The 18,899-nt window shown below is 36.3% G+C and overlaps 1 protein-coding gene across 1 annotated transcript in view; it reads left to right on the top strand.

Annotated features, from left to right (window-relative positions):
* Positions 1-16,291, top strand: part of si:dkey-238f9.1 (chemokine-like protein TAFA-2) — an 86,269-nt gene extending 69,978 nt beyond the window's left edge. The window contains exons 3-5 of the mRNA XM_017408568.3: positions 8,383-8,532; positions 9,324-9,448; positions 15,515-16,291. Coding sequence (XP_017264057.1) covers positions 8,383-8,532; positions 9,324-9,448; positions 15,515-15,526 — 287 coding nt within the window. The 3' untranslated portion in view covers positions 15,527-16,291. The remainder of the gene's footprint in view (positions 1-8,382; positions 8,533-9,323; positions 9,449-15,514) is intronic.
* The last annotated feature ends 2,608 nt before the right edge of the window (positions 16,292-18,899 follow it).

Here is an 18,899-nt window from a genome sequence, read left to right as displayed (position 1 = left end):
GGAATTTTTTTTTTTTTTATATATATATGTGTGTGTGTGTTCCTTTGTTATCTTCACTTGGAGCTGTCCTTCCCAATAAAACTATCCTATGTGTCATGTATACAAGCAAGGAATAATAATTAAAAAAAAAGTATATTTATGTTTCTAGAACGTTCAACATCTAGTGGTTAAGGTTTTAAAAACCTAACCATTTTATAAGCTTAAGCTCTTCATCAACCGCAGGAATGTCATCTTTCAGACCTACACATAAAAGACAGATGGTTGTCAGTTGTGGAACCACAAAGATGGTTCAAACTACTGATTGTTATCAGAGCTGAAGCGTCTATTTCTATATAAGGAATCTCTTTAGATTAAACTGTTCTGATAACACTTACTCTTTGAGCATTTCTCTTTGAGCTTAACCTGCCTAACCTCCACTTAAGTTTGACTTATGTATCTGTTGAACATGTGCTTTTAAATTAAATTCAGAAACCAGGGTCTCTTCTTGTACTGAAGCTTCAAATGTTGCTCCTCATTTGTAATTTACATTTGGACAAAAATGTTTGCTAAACCAGTATACAACAGAGATGCCATCAAAAATTGTTTCACTGTCTCGTACACTATTTATATCAGGGCATGATGACTATGCTTATGGTAAAGAATTAGTATTTAGCGATAATCATTTAATTGAACTTAATTTCTGGAGATCATATCTTCGTTGTATTTTCCATATCCTACTTTTAGGAACCATTGTGCTAATTGATTAAATATAAAAGTGAGTACTTTTGCTTTTTAAGTTGTTCTCATAGATTTATTTTCAAAATACAAATCAATAAGTGGCACGTCATCGTATCATGTTCTGGTGTTCATGTGCTACCAAAGCAACTATTGTAAAGATAATATATGTTAACTCTGACCATAATTGTTTTCTAATCCTAACCAAGATATGTTATTAAACAAAATCAACCATGTGGTAAAAGTGCTTTATTAACTGTGTTTTTGTATGACCTGAAAATACACCAGAAGTAAAAAACACTTTTGGAAACTTGATGGCAACTTGATGTTGTGTTTAGATGTGTTGATTGCTTCCTGTTTACAAAGAACAATGAGTTTTGTGTTAAATTATGCGTCCCTGAATATATTTTAATGTGTTATAATTTACCATCTTTTTTTTTAAAGAATTTAACAATGCCTAATTTATCAACAATGGCGCACAAAAAAAATGTATTCTATCTTTTCAATCTATTTGCAGAACTGATCATTTTTGCCTCGATTCCAGACTCAGATTTGTCTTTTTTAGATGAAAATTTTAATAGAAAAATAGCTCTTTCGGGTCACAATGACAAATGAAACAACACGTGCTTTAGTCGTGGCACATGATGTATTTTTGATTTTAGCTTTTTGCATCAGGCAAAGTCTCCCTGCCAGCATTAAAATGAGCTCCAAGCTTCTGTTTTTAATGTTTTCCCAGTTGTGCTTCTATTACTGTATGCTGTGCTTGGCTGGTCAGGCAAAGCTGATACGGCCAGCCGAGCGGCTGACAGCTAGAACAGTGTGTTGTTCTTGATTCCTCGCTACCTGCCTGTTAGATCAATTGTTTGATTGCTGTAGAAGCTGAGAGCAGCCTGTGATTTTGTTCTAACCCAAATGATCAATTCTGTGATAAGGACAACGGGAGACCACTTAACCTGGTGACATGCAACACATTTCATTACAGAAGTGAATGTACAATGTTGTCCCATCGGACTTAACATCCAGAGGAGATTCAAAAGGGCTTTCTGATTTATTTTTAGAAGAAGGACAAATCATTATACAGTATGTGGCCTATATATGTAAAAGTTTGTAGTGGTTAGTAACGCTTAATGTCAGACTGTCCTTGTATGCACATTCAGAATAATTAGCATGAGTGATTGTCACTAGATAATGTACAGTATATTCAAAAAATTATATTTAAGTTATTTCAGTCAACTTACTATTTAATTTACACACTTTATGCAACTATTTTGGATCATTAAAAACAAATCGGATAAGCAAAAGGCCCAAAAATGCCCAAACAAAAGTAAAATAAACAACATAAAAAGATCTTTTTCTTTTTGAATTGAAAAGTGCACATTTTTGCCTGACTCAGTTTCAATCAAAATTCATCCGTTGGACAAATAGCCTCGTATCTGACTCTCACATTACTGTTGTAGGCAGTAGAGCTCATTGTCAACTAAGTTATGCCCAGATTTCATGGCTCCAAATGTGAGACAAAAAAGGTTTACAGCCAAGCATCTCCAGCTCTCCTTCCATAAGTCTTGAGGTATAATCAGATGCAATATTGCAAATTTAAGCCATACGGGTCTTTTTAGAGGGAAGAGGCTTTCTCCTGGCATCTCTTTAAACAAGCCTTACTTCTTATCTCTTTTTTCTGATTGCAACATATTAACTTACACTTTTTGAGGCAAAAATACAGCTCTGTTTATGTATGTATTTACTTATTTTTGCACGTCCTCTTATCATAGGGTGATCTGACCTCGGCGTGAACTTGCATTTACACCAGGGAAGATTTGCAGCTGTTTTTGAAAGTTTTCTACTTCTGAATAAATTTCCTCACTGTAGATTAAATGATTGACTGTAAATTGTTTGAAAATTGCCTCGTAAAACTTCTCAGGCTGATTGGCAGCAACAATTGCTTCTTTTAAATCACCACTCATTCTTTCTTTTTTAGCATTGTGTTAACGCACTCCTGAATTCCTCAGACCAGCAAACTCACAAACCTTGTGCTACTGTAAAGGCTGTCACAATCAGGTAATCATGTGCATTTTAATCAGCATCACTTGTCTACAATTTACCCTCCTAACCCTTTATGGAAGAAATTAGGGTGTACTTACTTTTTTATACACTCATTGTGCATTTCCGTTTAGTTTTTGTTAACTAAATCCTAACAGTGTAATATAAGATGTGTTTTCGATCACCTGGGGTTGTATTTAACTATTTTTAAAACTTGGAAAGGACCAGATGAGTTTTTATTGTTTGACTCAGAAAAAAATATATAATTAAAGTGTGTTTTGTGTACTTTTTACTGTGACAGTAATTTCAGATTTTATGTTTTCCAACCCAGTCCTGATCACAGTCAATATAAAGTGCCTCGTGTTTGTGTTTGCAGCCAACATTTTGAGAGAATACTGGAAGAGTTCCCTGTTCCTCCGTGGCTCTGCGGGGGTGATGGCTGCATATTACTATTTATCAATCAGGAATCAATAATTATGATTGTGGTGTTGAGTGCTTGCCTCAGAGTGGTATTGACTGGCTTAAGGGCTGGGCCATGTGCCAATTCTCATTAGTGTTCCCTGTCCTTTCACATTTCTTTGTCTCTCGTCTCTCCCTCCCGCTGATGTGGGCACCTGGTGATTCAACCTTATGCCAGTCCTAAGTGTTCTAATAGAAATGTATTGATCACGGGGCTTATGCCATTTCTGCTGCTACCTGAATGTTCATAAACAGAGAAGACAACAGCAGCTTTTCTTTTAAATGCAATCAAGTTTGCATTCACTGCTAAAGTAAATCTTTTGAAAATTAAATGCAAAAGAAGACATTTTTCTATTATCTGGTGTGAAGCAAATTAACTAAGGTGTCTGAACTGCTAGCATCAGAGAGTAGTTGTTAAAAAATATGTTTTAGTTACAAACAAAGGACTGGAAGGTTGGTAAGTAAGAATATTTTGTGACTGTGATTAAAGTATTTTCACAAGATTCAAAAAGTTTCTTTTTAAAATATTGCTTTTTTCATTGCAGATTTGAAATGCTGCAAAACAAACAGGACAAATTAAAGGGCCATTTCTTCAAGGAATGTATATTTCCTCTCTGTTTATGCTAAAGTTTTAAATGAAAATGATCTTATACTGAGAAGGAATGGATTTATAGCCTTTTTAGTCAATGCTTGTTAGTTTCTGAGAGTTTGATTAAAATCTGTCCAGTGGCTCATGGGATATTTTGCTAACAGACAGACAGAGTTAGCCTCTAATTTTAAGCAAAGATGTTGCACAATGAATTTTGCTCAGACAGTGTGTTGGATATGATGCTATCATGACAAATTTTAGCTTAGTATCTTAAGTTTCTTAGCTGTGGCAGCCATCTTGAATGGGGTTGACTCAAAACCAAATGAACAGGCATGTGCAAAAACATTATCACCCACTGCCTTTCATATTATACTAAATTTCCCACTAGTTGCATTTTTTTAATTAATTGTTTTGTAGAGAGACAATCTAAGTCAAGCACAAGATTCAGACAAACTCAGTCACTTCTAATTAATACATATTTTTTATTAATTGCAATTTTAACTTTTTTCTTTAGTTTTTAGTTGACCATTTACTGCCATTCACACTTCATCTCTAAAAACAACAGTTAACCAGTTTATAGTTGTTTCTTTTCACTGGGAACGCAGGACTGACCTCCACACCCTGCCCTCTGACCTCTCCTCCTCTCCACACCTCATGGTGTTTTTGGGTCCAGACTCAGAGTCAGTGACCTTGGCCAGCAGTTTCAGTTTTAATCAACAGTTTTATCCACACATGCAGCCCCGAACAGCCACTTCCAACACTTTAAATGACTCCAGAGACCCAAACCTGACACACACAGTTGGAGCTTTTTATGTCAACACACAGTTGGTGCACAAGCAACAGAACAACATGCATGTAGCACCAGAGCTGAAATATTTTAAAAATACAATATTATCCTTGTTTCTTCCTATTTATCAGCCGCTGACAAAGGGGGAAATGTGCGTCTGTTCATGTCTGCCTGTTTGCAAAATATCTCATGAACAACTAGATGAATTTTAATGAAACTCTCAGAAAGTAATAATTGGGTCCACATTTACAACGGATTAACTTTTGGACTCAACACAATACAAGATGCCTGCCACAGTCAACTAACCTAAAAACACAGAAATGGCTATAACTTAGTCAATTTTACAGATGCTGGGCTAAAATATGTTGTGGAAGAGACTGAGCATTATCACCAACACATGTTTTAAGTGCAATGCAAAAACTTTGGCATTAATTGTTGACATCAACCAGGTCTATTTGTTAGCAAAACACTGGAGGGATTTTATTAAAACTTTCAGAAAGTAATCATTAGATGTACATTTATACCCGATTAACTTTTGAAGTCAATCTAAATAAAGATGGCTGCCCCAGCTATTCAACCTTTCCAACTCACACAACTATAACTCAGTAAATGTTACAGTTATTGAGCTGAATATGGTGTGATAGTAGCTGAGAGTGCTATCACATCTTATGAGATCTCACAGTTTTGTCCAAGATCGTTTGACCGAAACAGCTATAACTCTATCCTTACTCAGCATAAAATTAATTTGATTTAAATTTAATTTTAAACTCTGGCATATAAACAGCAGGCAATATATATTCCTTCAAGGAATGCTTCGCCTTTAATTCTCTAGTGAATTGAGTGTGAACCATCTTTATTGGAGATTTGTAATGACTTTCAGCCTAAAATCTGGAAGCACTTTCTGCACACAGAAAACAAATTTTACCGTCCATTGCACTTCTTGTAATTGCCTTTTGTCCATGTGCATGTGTCTCTTAAGCAAAGTTTGAATATTCTATCTGAGCTTTACCAACTTTTGAAAGTAACTTTGACAAAGGGGCGTTCTGGTGCCTTTAAAGATAATCACATCAAGAGCACAAAGCCTGACCCGTTTTTGCATCAGTAAGTTGCTGCTCATTGAAAAGCACTCAGTCGGCAATTGTTGTCTTGCCTTCAGTGGGAATGTGAATAGCACCTTATTGATTGAGAGCAAAATGTTTTTAATGTTGTAGATGAGATTTCTGGATTGGCAGCTAATGGGAAGAGGGAAGCTCTCTGCAATCTATTTTCAAGTCAAGTTCCAAATTGAAAATCTTTACACACATAATTAAGGCTTAACTGAAAGCAATGTCAAAACTTTTGCTTATTTATTTCCCCCGCCCTCTCAGGCATTGTTTTCTATGTTTAAACACACACTTGCTTAAGACTGTCATTGTTGTAAGCAATGAATAAATAGTAGAGATCAGTATTTCTTTTAAATCTTGCCTAATTATATAAAAAACAGCATTCATTGATATGATAAGTTTATATATTTAGAAACACTGATCAGTTAGTTTTTCAAAGTATCTACAAGTACTTAGGGTAGGTAAAAAATAGAAAAAGTCAAAGTGTCCTTTGGTTTGGGTGTAGAATTATCCATCCATCCATTTTCTTTAACCGCTTCTCCATTCCGGGTCGCGGGTAGCTGGTGCCTATCCCCAGCAGTCACTGTGCGAGAGGCAGGGGACACCCTGGACAGGTTGCAAGTCCATCGCAGGGCCACTTAAAGATGAACGAGATAAACAACCATTCACACTCTCACTCACACCTAGGGACAATTTTAGAGTCATCAATTAACCTAACATGCATGTTTTTTGGTCTGAAACCAGAGTACCCGGAGTAAACCCACCTGTGCACAGGGAGAACATGCAAACTCCACCCAGAAAGGCCTCAGGCCGGGAAGCGAACCTGCAACCTTGTTGCTGGGAGGCAACAGCTCTAACCACTATGCCACTGTGCCACCTGGGTGTAGAATTAGTGGATTTGTTACTGAAACTGGCTATAGAGTGCACAGGGCTGAGAATACGTTTAAGAGAGAATTAGTGGATTTGTTATGTTGGTCAAGGATATGTGAGCGGGCCAGTCTGCACTGGGGCTTCAAGCGGGGTTTCTCCACATGGGGGGTGTCCTGGATTTCAAACAGCTGTTGTGATCGGATGTTTAAAGCAAAACTTTACCTTAAGACAGGAAGAAAAATAGATAGAATTAATCTATGTTGAGGAAACAATCTTCAACCTTCCTCAGAGCTGAATTCATAAATTACATTTCAAAGATTATCTCTCTTAAACGTATTCTCAGCCCTGTGCACTCTATAGCCAGTTTCAGTTAGTTTCAGAGTAATACGCGACCAGATGGTGAGCACTGAAAAAGCATAGACTTGAAGATTTATATAAAGTGATACATTTTTAGGGAGGATGTGAGTTGTTGTTTGACACAGTGAGTTCATAGGTGATTAAACAAAAAAAGGAAGCGAAATTAGTGATTAGATGCCAACTACCACGCTTGTTTACAATAGGTCAACATCAATGATGTTTATGGAAGAACTGTATAAGAACAGTAAGTCTGACAATTTTGATGTAATGGTACGTAACTATGCTCTGATTTGTTGAGCAAAGCATGCAGATTAAAAGAAAGGTTAGGTTGAAATAGTAAACTTAAAGGTCTAGAAAAGGTTTTGCAAAAGCTGTGCATGAGCTCGACATGTAAACATGTCGAGCTCTGTCTTTATGGAGCTTACTCAGTTTTTATCTGCAGATTCTCTCTTGTATTTCCACCTAAACGTCTTCTCAGATATTTGTTTACTTACACAGAATATGGACAGTAGTGATGTGCAGATCGATCCAAATATTGATACCAACCCTAGCCTCGTGTCCATTCTGGCGTGGTGGGATTGATACTTGAGTTTGTTTCTGCTGTTCCAGCAGTGCAATAAGAGAGAGAGAGAGAGAGAGAGGGAAAAGGTTTGCTATTATTTAATTTCTGAAAAAAAATAAAGACCAAGAAGAATGTAAATTCTAAAACATTAATTTTCCTCTTTGTACTGATTTCAGTTTTTGCAAATTCAGTAGTTAAAATAATGTGTATATTTTTTATTTGCCTAAAATCCTTTTGGGGTTTAAAATTCAAATAAATGGCTAAATAAAAGTGGAATAGCAGCAAAAATATGTCATAAAATATATCTAAATTTAACACATTCTTGATAAAACGTGGCACAGTCCTCTCCTTATGTCAAAATAAGCCTTATGCGTTAAAAGTATTGTATTGTATCAATACTGGTGATACTGGCTCTGTGTTTACTTGGAATAAAATTTATACCAAATTTTGTAGTATTGCACACCACTAACAGCCAGCCTAATGTTGATCAATCACGTGACTCAAGCTTTCACATGCTTTTTGATGGATTCAGCTGAGTGCTTTGTTTGCATTGAGTGCATACCTGCATTTCTGAATTGCACATCTGGAAAACTACTGGAGTAAGCTCTTTCAAACTGCACTGTTTGATATAGTTTAGGGTAAATTATAGTAGAAAAATTGAAATAATTAATGGTTTACTTCTTCAAAATTTTCACTTTGATTTTGAAGGGTTCTAAAATATACAAAAACAAAAAAAACTTTTGTGAATTTCTACAAAACAAAACAAAACCATGAGATACAAACCACAGGGTTCTGGAGTCTTGTTATTTGTAGTTACTGTGTCACAGTGTTAGGAAACCTTCAGAAAAGTGTTACTAAAGGCTGTCACATTCTTTCAAACCGTCGTCTGTGCTTTTGCTTCCAGTTCACGTGAAAGCAGGAACCTGCGAGGTAATTGCCGCACACCGATGCTGCAACAAGAACAAGATCGAAGAGAGATCCCAGACTGTCAAATGCTCCTGCTTCCCTGGACAGGTGGCGGGAACGACGAGAGCAGCTCCATCTTGTGTAGACGGTATGCCAGGCTTCTCATTATAGTTTGGTAATGACTTGAAAATCGACTTCAGATTCAAAATGTGTGACACAGTGTGAAACTGCCATACCTGTCAGTGTGCTTATTTCACCAGCCGTTTGTGTATGAGAGTTTTATTGTATGAAAGAAAGAAAAAAAATGCTGTGAGATTTTGGGGATTTTTTTTTGTGTATGTGAGGCTTCACACTCCTCAAAATCAAATCACCATCCGGTTCATTCACTTTGTTTTTGTTGAATTACATCAGACATGTTCAGCAGAGCAGACGCATGGCTAGGTCATTTGATATCATGTCAGCAGTGTCCTTAGTTACAGGTGAATCGATCCCCATCTCCTGTTTTTAGTGTAACAGCCCTGAAAGGGGCTCAGTTTTGACAGTTCTCTCCTCACTTTAGAAATGTCATGGGAAAGTGTTTCTCCCCTGTAGGTTTCTTCAAAGCAGCTGAAGACCTTGACTGCATGTCTCCTCACTCCTACAGTTCATACAACCACCCTACCCACACTGAACACACCTGCCCACAACATTCACCATTTTGACATTGACCCAATCTTTGTATATCAGTCCTAAAAACACACTCGGACAGGACTGACAGACCTTCGTGGATGCCAAAGATCGAGATGCTCTGTTCAATCACTGAGACAAACATAATAGTCCAAAAGGGCTTTTTTATTCCTCCAATTAAAGCAGAACTGGACTTCGCTTTTATACAGCCTACTGTTGATTGGTTTTAGTGCTGTTTTTTGTTCTCTTTCTCATTTTGTGTTTTCCTCTCAGCATCAATAGTTGCGCAGAAGTGGTGGTGCCAAATGCATCCCTGCATGGATGGAGAAGAGTGTAAAGTTCTGCCAGATCTCAAAGGATGGAGCTGCAGTACAGGAAACAAAGTTAAGACAACTAAGGTACATTGAATTTACTTTTTTTTTGCCAGGTTAAAAATTATACTTTTTAAATATTTGCTTAAATTTAAAAGTAAGAAATTTGCACATTTAACTACATAGCTCAGACAAAATAACTACAATTTCATGGCCTAGAATAAAAGTAATTACAAATGACCCCTCTTTAATAAGCCCAGAGTTATTAAAGAGGGCTTAGACAAGTCTAAAACAAGACCTAAAGAGAACACAGAATCATTTCTATGAACTTTAGATGAGGGCATTGTGAAATAGGTGGGAGAGAAGTGTATTTTGATCTGGTTGACTTACAACACTTCAGCCCCAGTTTCTTGTAGTTGTTGCTTTATTCTTATTACTTAACCTATTGATTTGGTTGAGCCAAGAGGGTCAGGAAGTCAGGAATTAAGGAACCTGAGGGACATAGTAGGATATTTTAGTGAAACAGCTCTCAAAGAGAATAAAATAAATCCACACAGCCAAGTAAGAAAAATATATTTAAAGGGCATCAGTTTCAGTTTTATAACATTGCTATTTCTGATCTAATAAACTTTGTTGTTTCTTAAACAGTAAAATTAAACTGAAAAATGATTCCTGGTTAAAAAAAAGAACAACTGTGCAGTCTAAAACTGTGTCAGATTTTATTAATAAAGAAATAAACACAATGTCAACATTATTTATACAGTAATATAAAAGGCATTTATCAGTTCAATACTTTTTGTCTTAGTTTAATCTGCTTTGAAATTTTAGAAAATAAATCTAATTTCCAGAGTTAATAAAATACGTGTTAGACATGTTTTCATAAACATGAGAAGAAATGTATGAACCTGCTGTGAGTCAGTGGTTTAGATGACAAAACATAACTGTTTTTGTCAAGAAAAAATAATTATCACCTTTGGAATGAAGATTGCAATTAGACACAACTGAGTTTAGTGGTACAGGAGGCTCAGTCTCATATATATTCATCCCATCCCCAATTTTTTTAATATCAGGTTTGGAGATTCACATTCTGTCTTTGAACAGGTTTGCATATGACTTCAAACAAGCCAGCAAAAAGGCAAAAAGCAAAACAAAGACATGAAAAGTCAAGAGAAAAGCAAAAAATAATAATACAAAAACAACAACAAACAAAAGCCCCTCCAGGATGGAAAATATTCAGTAGAATTTACAGAGAGAGTGCAGGGAGGCTCAATATAAAGCACTTCTATAAATTGATAGAGGTTGTCTCGATGTGTAGTTTGGGTTCCAGGGTTTGATAGACCGGAAGTGGATGGTAGGTGAGAGGATGAGGGTGGGGTGGGGGGGACAACACACTAGACCCTTTCCCATCCATCATAGCCCACTGCTTGACTCACCAAATGCCTGTAGTTGAGCTGCCTCCTCCATTATTCATGGCTACAGGAGGCCTGGATGAAGCAGAGCTTTTTATTTTAGCCAGGTTAATAATTCATGCCCTCTCTTACAGCCACGGGAAAGCAGAAACAGAGGCACAGATGAGCAGGGGTCCAGGTGGCTAGTAGAACCCGTCAGAACCTTGACTCTTTTATTGATTAGAGAGTCAGCGGGGGTCGCTCCATACTCATGGCCTGACTGCCTCCCACAGAGAGTCGGCAAGGGATGGCTAGTGTTTGCTAAAGGGCTCTGTACTCAAACTTCCTGGACACTTAACATCCTTCTGAGGAGCGAACAGAAGGGTTGTCTGAAGAAGGAGCTCAGGGCCTCTCGTGTGCTGCTGGTGCAGCGTCTCTTTCTGTGGAGTCTTAGTTGAAGAGCCTCAAATAACAACAAAGAAAATTTCAAGACATGACGTGGAGGAAAAGGAATTCTGAAAAAATGCAAATATGTGGGGATCCTCAAGAAGCTGCCTCATACTGGATTGCATAATACCTATTAGACAAAAGTGAAAATTAAATTTTCAGATAAATTTGTTGAGGAAAATATAGGCCATTCTTTCTTTTTTCCTTATTGGCTCATGTTATATTTCTACATTGTCTCCTTTTTAATCTGTTGGGGATCTGGTTTCTTGTTTGGGGTATTAGTTTGACTTACAGCAGTATCTCACTGGGCTGGGGCTGTTGGAGACTAGTTGGAGTATCTAAACTGCAGAAAAATTATGAGAGAATACGGAAATTTTCTGTTGCTGTCTTACTGAACTTTAAGTGTTTGCAACCAAGTGACCAGTGAGGCTTGCAGTCACAAACTGAGTGACCAGTTTTTGAAAAACACGGTTTATATTTGTGTACACGGCTTGCAAATCTGCATTCTTGGCAGTGATCCACCTCCAATCCAGACTGTATCTGCTTCAATTTGTTTTGAACCCATCTTTGCACCTTTATCATTTGCGTGGATTTTAGACTTGGACATTTACCTCAGATCCTCTCAGTCAGAGGAGAGCTCATGTGCAGGTGTTAAAATAAAGCTCTATCACTGTTGAGATGAGTTGGAAAGGCCCACAACAAAAATCAGGTGGGTTCGAGATGGATTCAAGATGCACACATCAACTCTATTTTGAAAGAAATGTTGTTGTTCAGATGTTTTCACCATGTTTGAAACTCAAACAGCAGGACTGCATACCTCTGTGATTCACACCAGGAAAATGAGAACCACGCAAACATCGAGAGATGTTCTGTAGACTCCCTCATGAATGCCGTTCACCAACTAGTTGCAACCCAGTGAAATACCACCATTGGAAAGCTCATTCAATTGCTCCTGTATATATTTTTTGTGGCTCCTCATCATGACAAACATCAAAAAGTGCAAAAAGAATAAGCAAAACCCATTTAGGCTTTACAGCATCCAAACAAAATACAAAAATCTACCTCAAGGTGAGTGTCTTAAAGAAGAAAAAAATGATCTCTCTAGCTCTCTCTCTATATATATTTATATGTGTGTGTGTGTGTGTGTGAGTGGGTGTGGGTGCATGTATGTGTACACCTCAGAGTCATATACTCCGGTTTCAATTTTAGAGTAAGAAAAAGCACCTTTATATTTTCCCCCAAACAGACCCTTAACACACCAACAAAGTTTTCTCTTTTAATACATTCCTTATGCAGTAGAACAAATTCATTCTGTTTTTATGTCTAGTTGTGACATTATTGATAAAAAAATGATTGTATGGTTTCACCTCATGATGAAGTCACAGCCATAAATCAGGTCTTAACACCCTAAAGCCCCACCACGGTAAAGTCTGTTTCTATACATTTCCCTGGAGCAGCTAGTTTTATAGTCCTGCTGGTAAAGTCGAGAATTATAACACCAGCTGCTCCTGCTTTTCACTTTCTATCAATCAGAGGACAGAGGGCAAAAGAACCACACATCCTTCCTGCTTGACAGGTGCTATGAAGCTTGTAGAGAATGTGTTGAAGTCGGTGATGGATAGGTGTCTGAGAGAGATTTCTATTCAACGTGATGAAAATATGCCTTACACTTGTTAAATCACAAAACAGAGGGGAAAAAAACTAAATCATTGTGTTTACAAAAGACTCAATATTGGTTTGTTGAGTGTACTAAGATGTTGAACTCTCTTTAAGAGAGTAATTCATTATTAAACTCCTAACCATTCAGAGGTAATTACACTTTTGTGATTATTTATCTACACAAATATGCACATGTACAAGAGTTGGTGTTTTGTTTATTTGCCAATAGGGCTTTTATCCTACAGTCAAGCACTGTGGTCTTTATTCCTAAAGCAGTTTAAGCTTTAAACCTTGAAGAGTTGCCTTTTGTTTAAATTCTCCTTTGTGTGTTTACTCACCACCACCAACAACATCACTGCAAGCTAACACCTTTGATAACTACTCTGCATTGATCGCTGTTCTGTTAGGCTTATTGTTTTTGGTTTTTTATTTTTATTTATTTTTTTGTTAATTTGGTTCAGAATGTGTTGCAAATCTGACTATTTTTTTACCTGTTCACAACAGTGAAGTTTCTGTTTAAAAAAGCTCAGACTGCAATTTAAACTAAAGCAAAGGGAACCATTGGTCAGCACTTTGGCTTCAGAAATTATAAAAATGATAAACCATGAAGATTAATAAATGCGTAATGTTTCCAAACCCCATATTTGTTTTAAGTAAGTGATCCCAGTAATAACTAAATTTGCTATGATCATGATTTCTTTTTTCTACAGTCTGATTCGACAACTGTAGGGTGGTTGTCTAATTTCCATATCCCCTCTCACACCATGAAGCCTGAGGATTGTCACAGGGAAGTGAAAATTAAATTGTGACTCCCCAAACAGCGAGCAGTGTCATCAGCTGCTGCTGTAAATAGCACACACACACAAACACAAAAACACCTCTGTACTGAATTTTTAGAATTGCATTACTCAGAATACTGATTGCTTGTGGTAATGTCATGCTGTTTAAACTTGTGAAATCCCACAAACCGTGCACATATTCACACAGGGCCACCTGTTCTACTTGTGTGTGTGTGTGAGTATGGTTCAAAGCTTCTATATACAAGTCGACTTTAAATGTCCTTGGTTTTTCTGTTTATTTAATTGGACATTAGTAAAAAAAATATCAGAGATAATTCTAAAGCGAAAGGTATACAAAATGCATATTTGAACATTTCTATTTCATATTTATGAAAACATTTGGCAAAACTGATGCTAACAGGATGATGTTATGAATAACAATATTTCTTGTTTTTACATGGAACTCAGTGACAGCAATATTCCAGTTGACGTCTGTCTGTTGGCTTTTACTATAAAAAAAACTACAGATGTTTAAATAATATACATCAGCTGGGAATATGAACACCTTGAACCCATTGGACTTTTGACAGAAACAAACTTGCTTTAATAGCTACAGTGTTAAATTATATTGTTTTGTAGAAGTTAACAAATGAGTATATGCAAACATGATGACATCTATTTAACATTATGAAGTTTTTTAAGTATAACAGGCTCACAGCATGATGGAGATTGTTAGGAATAATATTGCTACAAACATAGGAGCATCTAATACTTTGTGAAGAAAGTTATGACACAGCATGACCCCGTTTTATTATTTATATTGTTCAACCTAATAAAAAAAGCTGTTGTACAGAGTAAATATTGAAGATATTAAAGGATATATATTGTATTTACCCATGGATTTCACCAGGCACTGTCACTTTGTGTTCCAGCTGACATGCAGCTGCAGCTTCAAAAGTTTTTTGAGAGAGTCAGTGCGATTAGATCACAAGTGTAGAGGCAAATTTCAGATATACCCTAAGGTTGTCCCATAAGTGGGTCTTATTTCTGCTAAAACTATGAAAAAGGTCGACTTCTGAAAATTATTCTGAAGCTACAAAAAGTTTCACAGAGAAACCAATTAGGAAGATATGCTCCGGTGCAGCATAAAAGGTCCATTTTTCAAACACTGAGCAGCTTCTAGTTGTGTATTACACTCTATCAACCTAACCCTCAGCATTAGTCCAGAAATGAACCATAAGATGATTAAAACAATAAATAATAAGATGCTCAATATTAAAACAAAACAAAAAAAAACTTGTTATCATAGCCCACATACTTGTTTTCTAAAGAACAATTTTAAAACCTGTGATCACTACTAACCTGTGAATGTGTACATTTTTCTTTTCTTACTTTATTCTATTTCTATTTTCCATGTACTTTTTGAATTGTACATGCATGCAGACTGTTAGCTTTTGTTTGTTTGTGCATTTTATTTTAAATTATTCTTTTTTAACCATTCATCTGCCCAGAACTGCGGATAGAAACTAGCCTGTATGTCTAAATCCAGCTCATTTACAGTTCATTAATGTGTACTGTCCGTTTTAAACAAATAATAAATAAGATAAAGTAAAAAACCAACACCAATAACAACAACAATAAAACAAGGTATATAGATTAGATTCAGGGGGTTAAATTTTCTGTGCTTCTATGACATGAAGATATTTGGAGGATGAAACAAAACTATGAGGCCAACAAAAAACTGCAGAGCTGAACTTGGAGGAGCCCACAGCACTGTCTTTGTTGACAAACCTGCATTTTATGTTTTCTGATTTCCAAAATATTCCTGACCAAACTCCCACATCACAGCCTAACATGTGTCTCTCTCCTTTTTGTTTTAGGTGACCCGATAGTCATGTGTTTCCAGGAGAACCATATTTGGAACCAGACGTTTCTTTGACGAACATAGTAGGACATCTTGGATACAATATGATTTAAGAAGAGGTGGAAAAAAAAGGGACCAACAAGGGCAATAGTCATGAACCCTTCAGTGAACTAAAGAAGGAAAAAGACCAGGAAACATCATATGACACTGCATTGCCAAACAAAATCCTGATTTTTGATTTAGCATCAACAGTAGCTATCTTTGAGCTCTGCTGTGCACCAAAACTGTTTGTATTATAGTTCTATTCTTATGGACCCAAAGACTAAACCATGATGATATTTACTGACTTAAAAACTACAGAGATGGAGGAGAAAAAAATCACCCTGCAAACAAAACCATGTGATGTGAAACTTCTGTGTCATACTCTTGCCACAAGGAGCCAAAGGACTCTTGATGCAGATCTACGTGAAAGATCTTGTGAGATTATAAGCATTTTCATTCCTTTTAGCCTTATGGAACAGATATCTTTATTGTTTCTTTTTGTTGATTTCATTGAGTCTGGCTTTTCTTCTTTTTATGTTTGTTAGGATGCTAAGTCCTCTTTTCAAAGACAACAGACACTTTCCAAATAATAACTCCCTGAAAAAAAGGTAATAATATGTGACTAAAAGTCACCATCGGTCAGCATAGATGAGTTCTGCCAAAATGGTATAAATGGTATCTGTTGTTTTCAAAGCCTGGTGATTATTCATTCCAAATGTCAATATTATATCAATAAATCTATCTAAATGAATATTGCTGTTAAGAAGATTTGAGATTTTATTTTTCTCTGTTGTACTGCTGTAGAGAGTGAGCAATTAAAGCAAGTTTGTTAACAAATTAGGATGAAGGAAAGCTCTCAGATTGTCAGAACTGATCTCATGGTAAGACTAAAATGTGAAAATATGGAAATACAAAAAATGGACTCATAAAAAAGAATAAAAGGAAAAATCTCACATCAGTTTTACTCAATTAAACAAACTTGACATCCCTGCCTCTATACAATCTGGGCCAATAAGGCATGTTTTGTATGAGTAGTTCTTAAAAAAAACAAAACTATTCCTTCAGATTGATTTTATAAGATAGACGAGGGTGTTATTCAAGTCTGTTTGTCTTTCCCAATATCTTTTCTTTTTTAATTCTCAATGATTTCCTAAAAAGTATTGTTACATTGTGACATTAAAAGAAATAAACCTTGTGATGGAGGCGGGCTGGGCAGTGTGATAGGAGGGTGGAAGATAATGGATGAATGGAAAAGGATTATTAAGCCCCGGTGGCCTTGCCAGCCAGCCGAATCACTTGGATCCAAGGGCAAAGAAAATGTCTGTCCATTTTTAAGCATATAATGTGGTTGCTATTATTACTGATATCAACGTGAAGCCCTATTCCCTTCCCTGTGGAAGCCAAACAGGTTAGAAGGCAGGAAGCAGAGGGGGGATTTATTTATATTTTACATTCACCTCAGGGACAGAAAATCATAGTATATAAGATACAGGCCCCTTCTTGAATATGTAAATGAAATACATTTCTGGAATGTAAATTTCCACTGTAGCTGTCATTATGACTACAAGACAAAAGTCATCAAATCATCTTTTGCGCAAAAGACAATCAAGGAAGTTTTAAAATGTGTTTCTATTACAAAAACATGGTTACACTTGTGTAAACAAACAATGCTTCAGTCATTTGTAAGAGTGTCTAGACTCCAAACACATCGTTACGTTAAGTTTCATACTTTGTATGTCTGCTTCCACCTGTAATTGAAACAGTACATTCACTAGAAGGTTTCTTATACTAAACACAATTAATTAGGGAAAAATGTAGAAGGCTTGCTCCCAAAGATCAAACCTGTGGGAATGAGGAGGGTTGTGATGGTTAGCAATCCAAGTTGCGTCTTGTTTGGTTAGAAATCATTAAATTACAGTAATGACTCATTTCTCATTCCTGCTTGCAATTCACCAGAGACCACCATGGATTTAATAAAGAGCTGGGGATGAATTACAAACAGCAAATGGCTGAGCAAAAGCTACGTGATTATGCAGAGTAATTCAAAGGTGCATTAATAAAACAATACAGAAACATTGCTAAATCATTTGAGATAAAGGCTATTTGCATAATTCATTAAGATTAATCAGACCAGGCAATCTACCACAGTGCTCTGAGGAGCAGAGAGAGAAGACATGAGTCCTGTCCCCTGGAAAAACCCACTCTATCTACAAACAATGATACAAATCTACCCTTGGATCAGAGAATTAACCTCTGTGCACTTTACAGCCCCTGCAGTGTTGAAACACAATCCTTTAGTCATCCACCTTTATGTGGGCTAATATTCTATTAATAATGAAAGATCTTTTCATACCATAGCTCCTCTGGGTTTTGTTGCTCTGTCATAAAAGACCTTCACAAAATTGTAATGGATATTGCATACTGTGTGTTTAAAAATCACACTGTGGATCTGAGGTTTGACAGTTCTGTGTGCTGCTTTTGAGCAGTAAAACGAGCTGGGCAGAGGTCAGCCATCACAAACTGTATAGATGTTTTTCACAAATAAAACCACAGAATAACCTCATAACACAAATGTTTTCCAGGCTGCTGCAGTTAAAGTGAGAACTACAGGATTTATTCACATTTCAGAGTATTGTAAAACCTGCATTATACCTCATTTATCACTTAAATATTCAGCAAAGTCAATGAATCAACATTAGGGCTTTCCTGTTTTTGGTTGTGTTGAGGAAATGACTGAACTTTTAGAAAATAAAATAAAGATCTCTGAACTAATGTGAAAAAATGTGACACAGAAAGCACAAACTTGGGAAGCATAAACTTCCCTTCTTGTGGGTCTTGTTTACACTGGCCATTCAAGCCAGTTACAACCTTAATTACACGACTAATATTTGCTCGTAACAGCCGAAGATTCACATGAAGGTCAAAAGCGGCAAGTACCTTGAATCGTAAATAGTAACAGATCCATAACTCTAAACAATAAAAGACACTTTTACACAAAACTTTTCATACCTTATATAACCTGAAAAATAACACAAGATAAAAAGAGTTTATCCTTTTTCTACTTTTCCTAGAAAACTTTTAGTTACCTTTGACATTGGTTCAAAAAACTGAAGTGCGATTCACTAAAAATTCAAATGAAGCAGAGTTTTATCTTTCACTAACAAATGAATTCAACAAAAGGTTGAGCCAAACAGGATTTCTCCATAAGAATTTTTTTTAAAGTGCTAAATATTTTTATGTTGGTGGCATTGAACAATTCACTGATAAATTATTTGATTTGGAAGCATGAATGAAAATTGAATAATTCAGTGCAGCTGTGTGCTGGTTTAAGTGCCACTTGAATTGAGATATGACGCTGT

Source organism: Kryptolebias marmoratus, linkage group LG4 (genome assembly GCF_001649575.2).
Source record: "Kryptolebias marmoratus isolate JLee-2015 linkage group LG4, ASM164957v2, whole genome shotgun sequence".
In the NCBI taxonomy this organism is placed as follows: Eukaryota; Metazoa; Chordata; class Actinopteri; order Cyprinodontiformes; family Rivulidae; genus Kryptolebias; species Kryptolebias marmoratus.
This window is presented reverse-complemented; position numbering and strand designations above follow the sequence as displayed.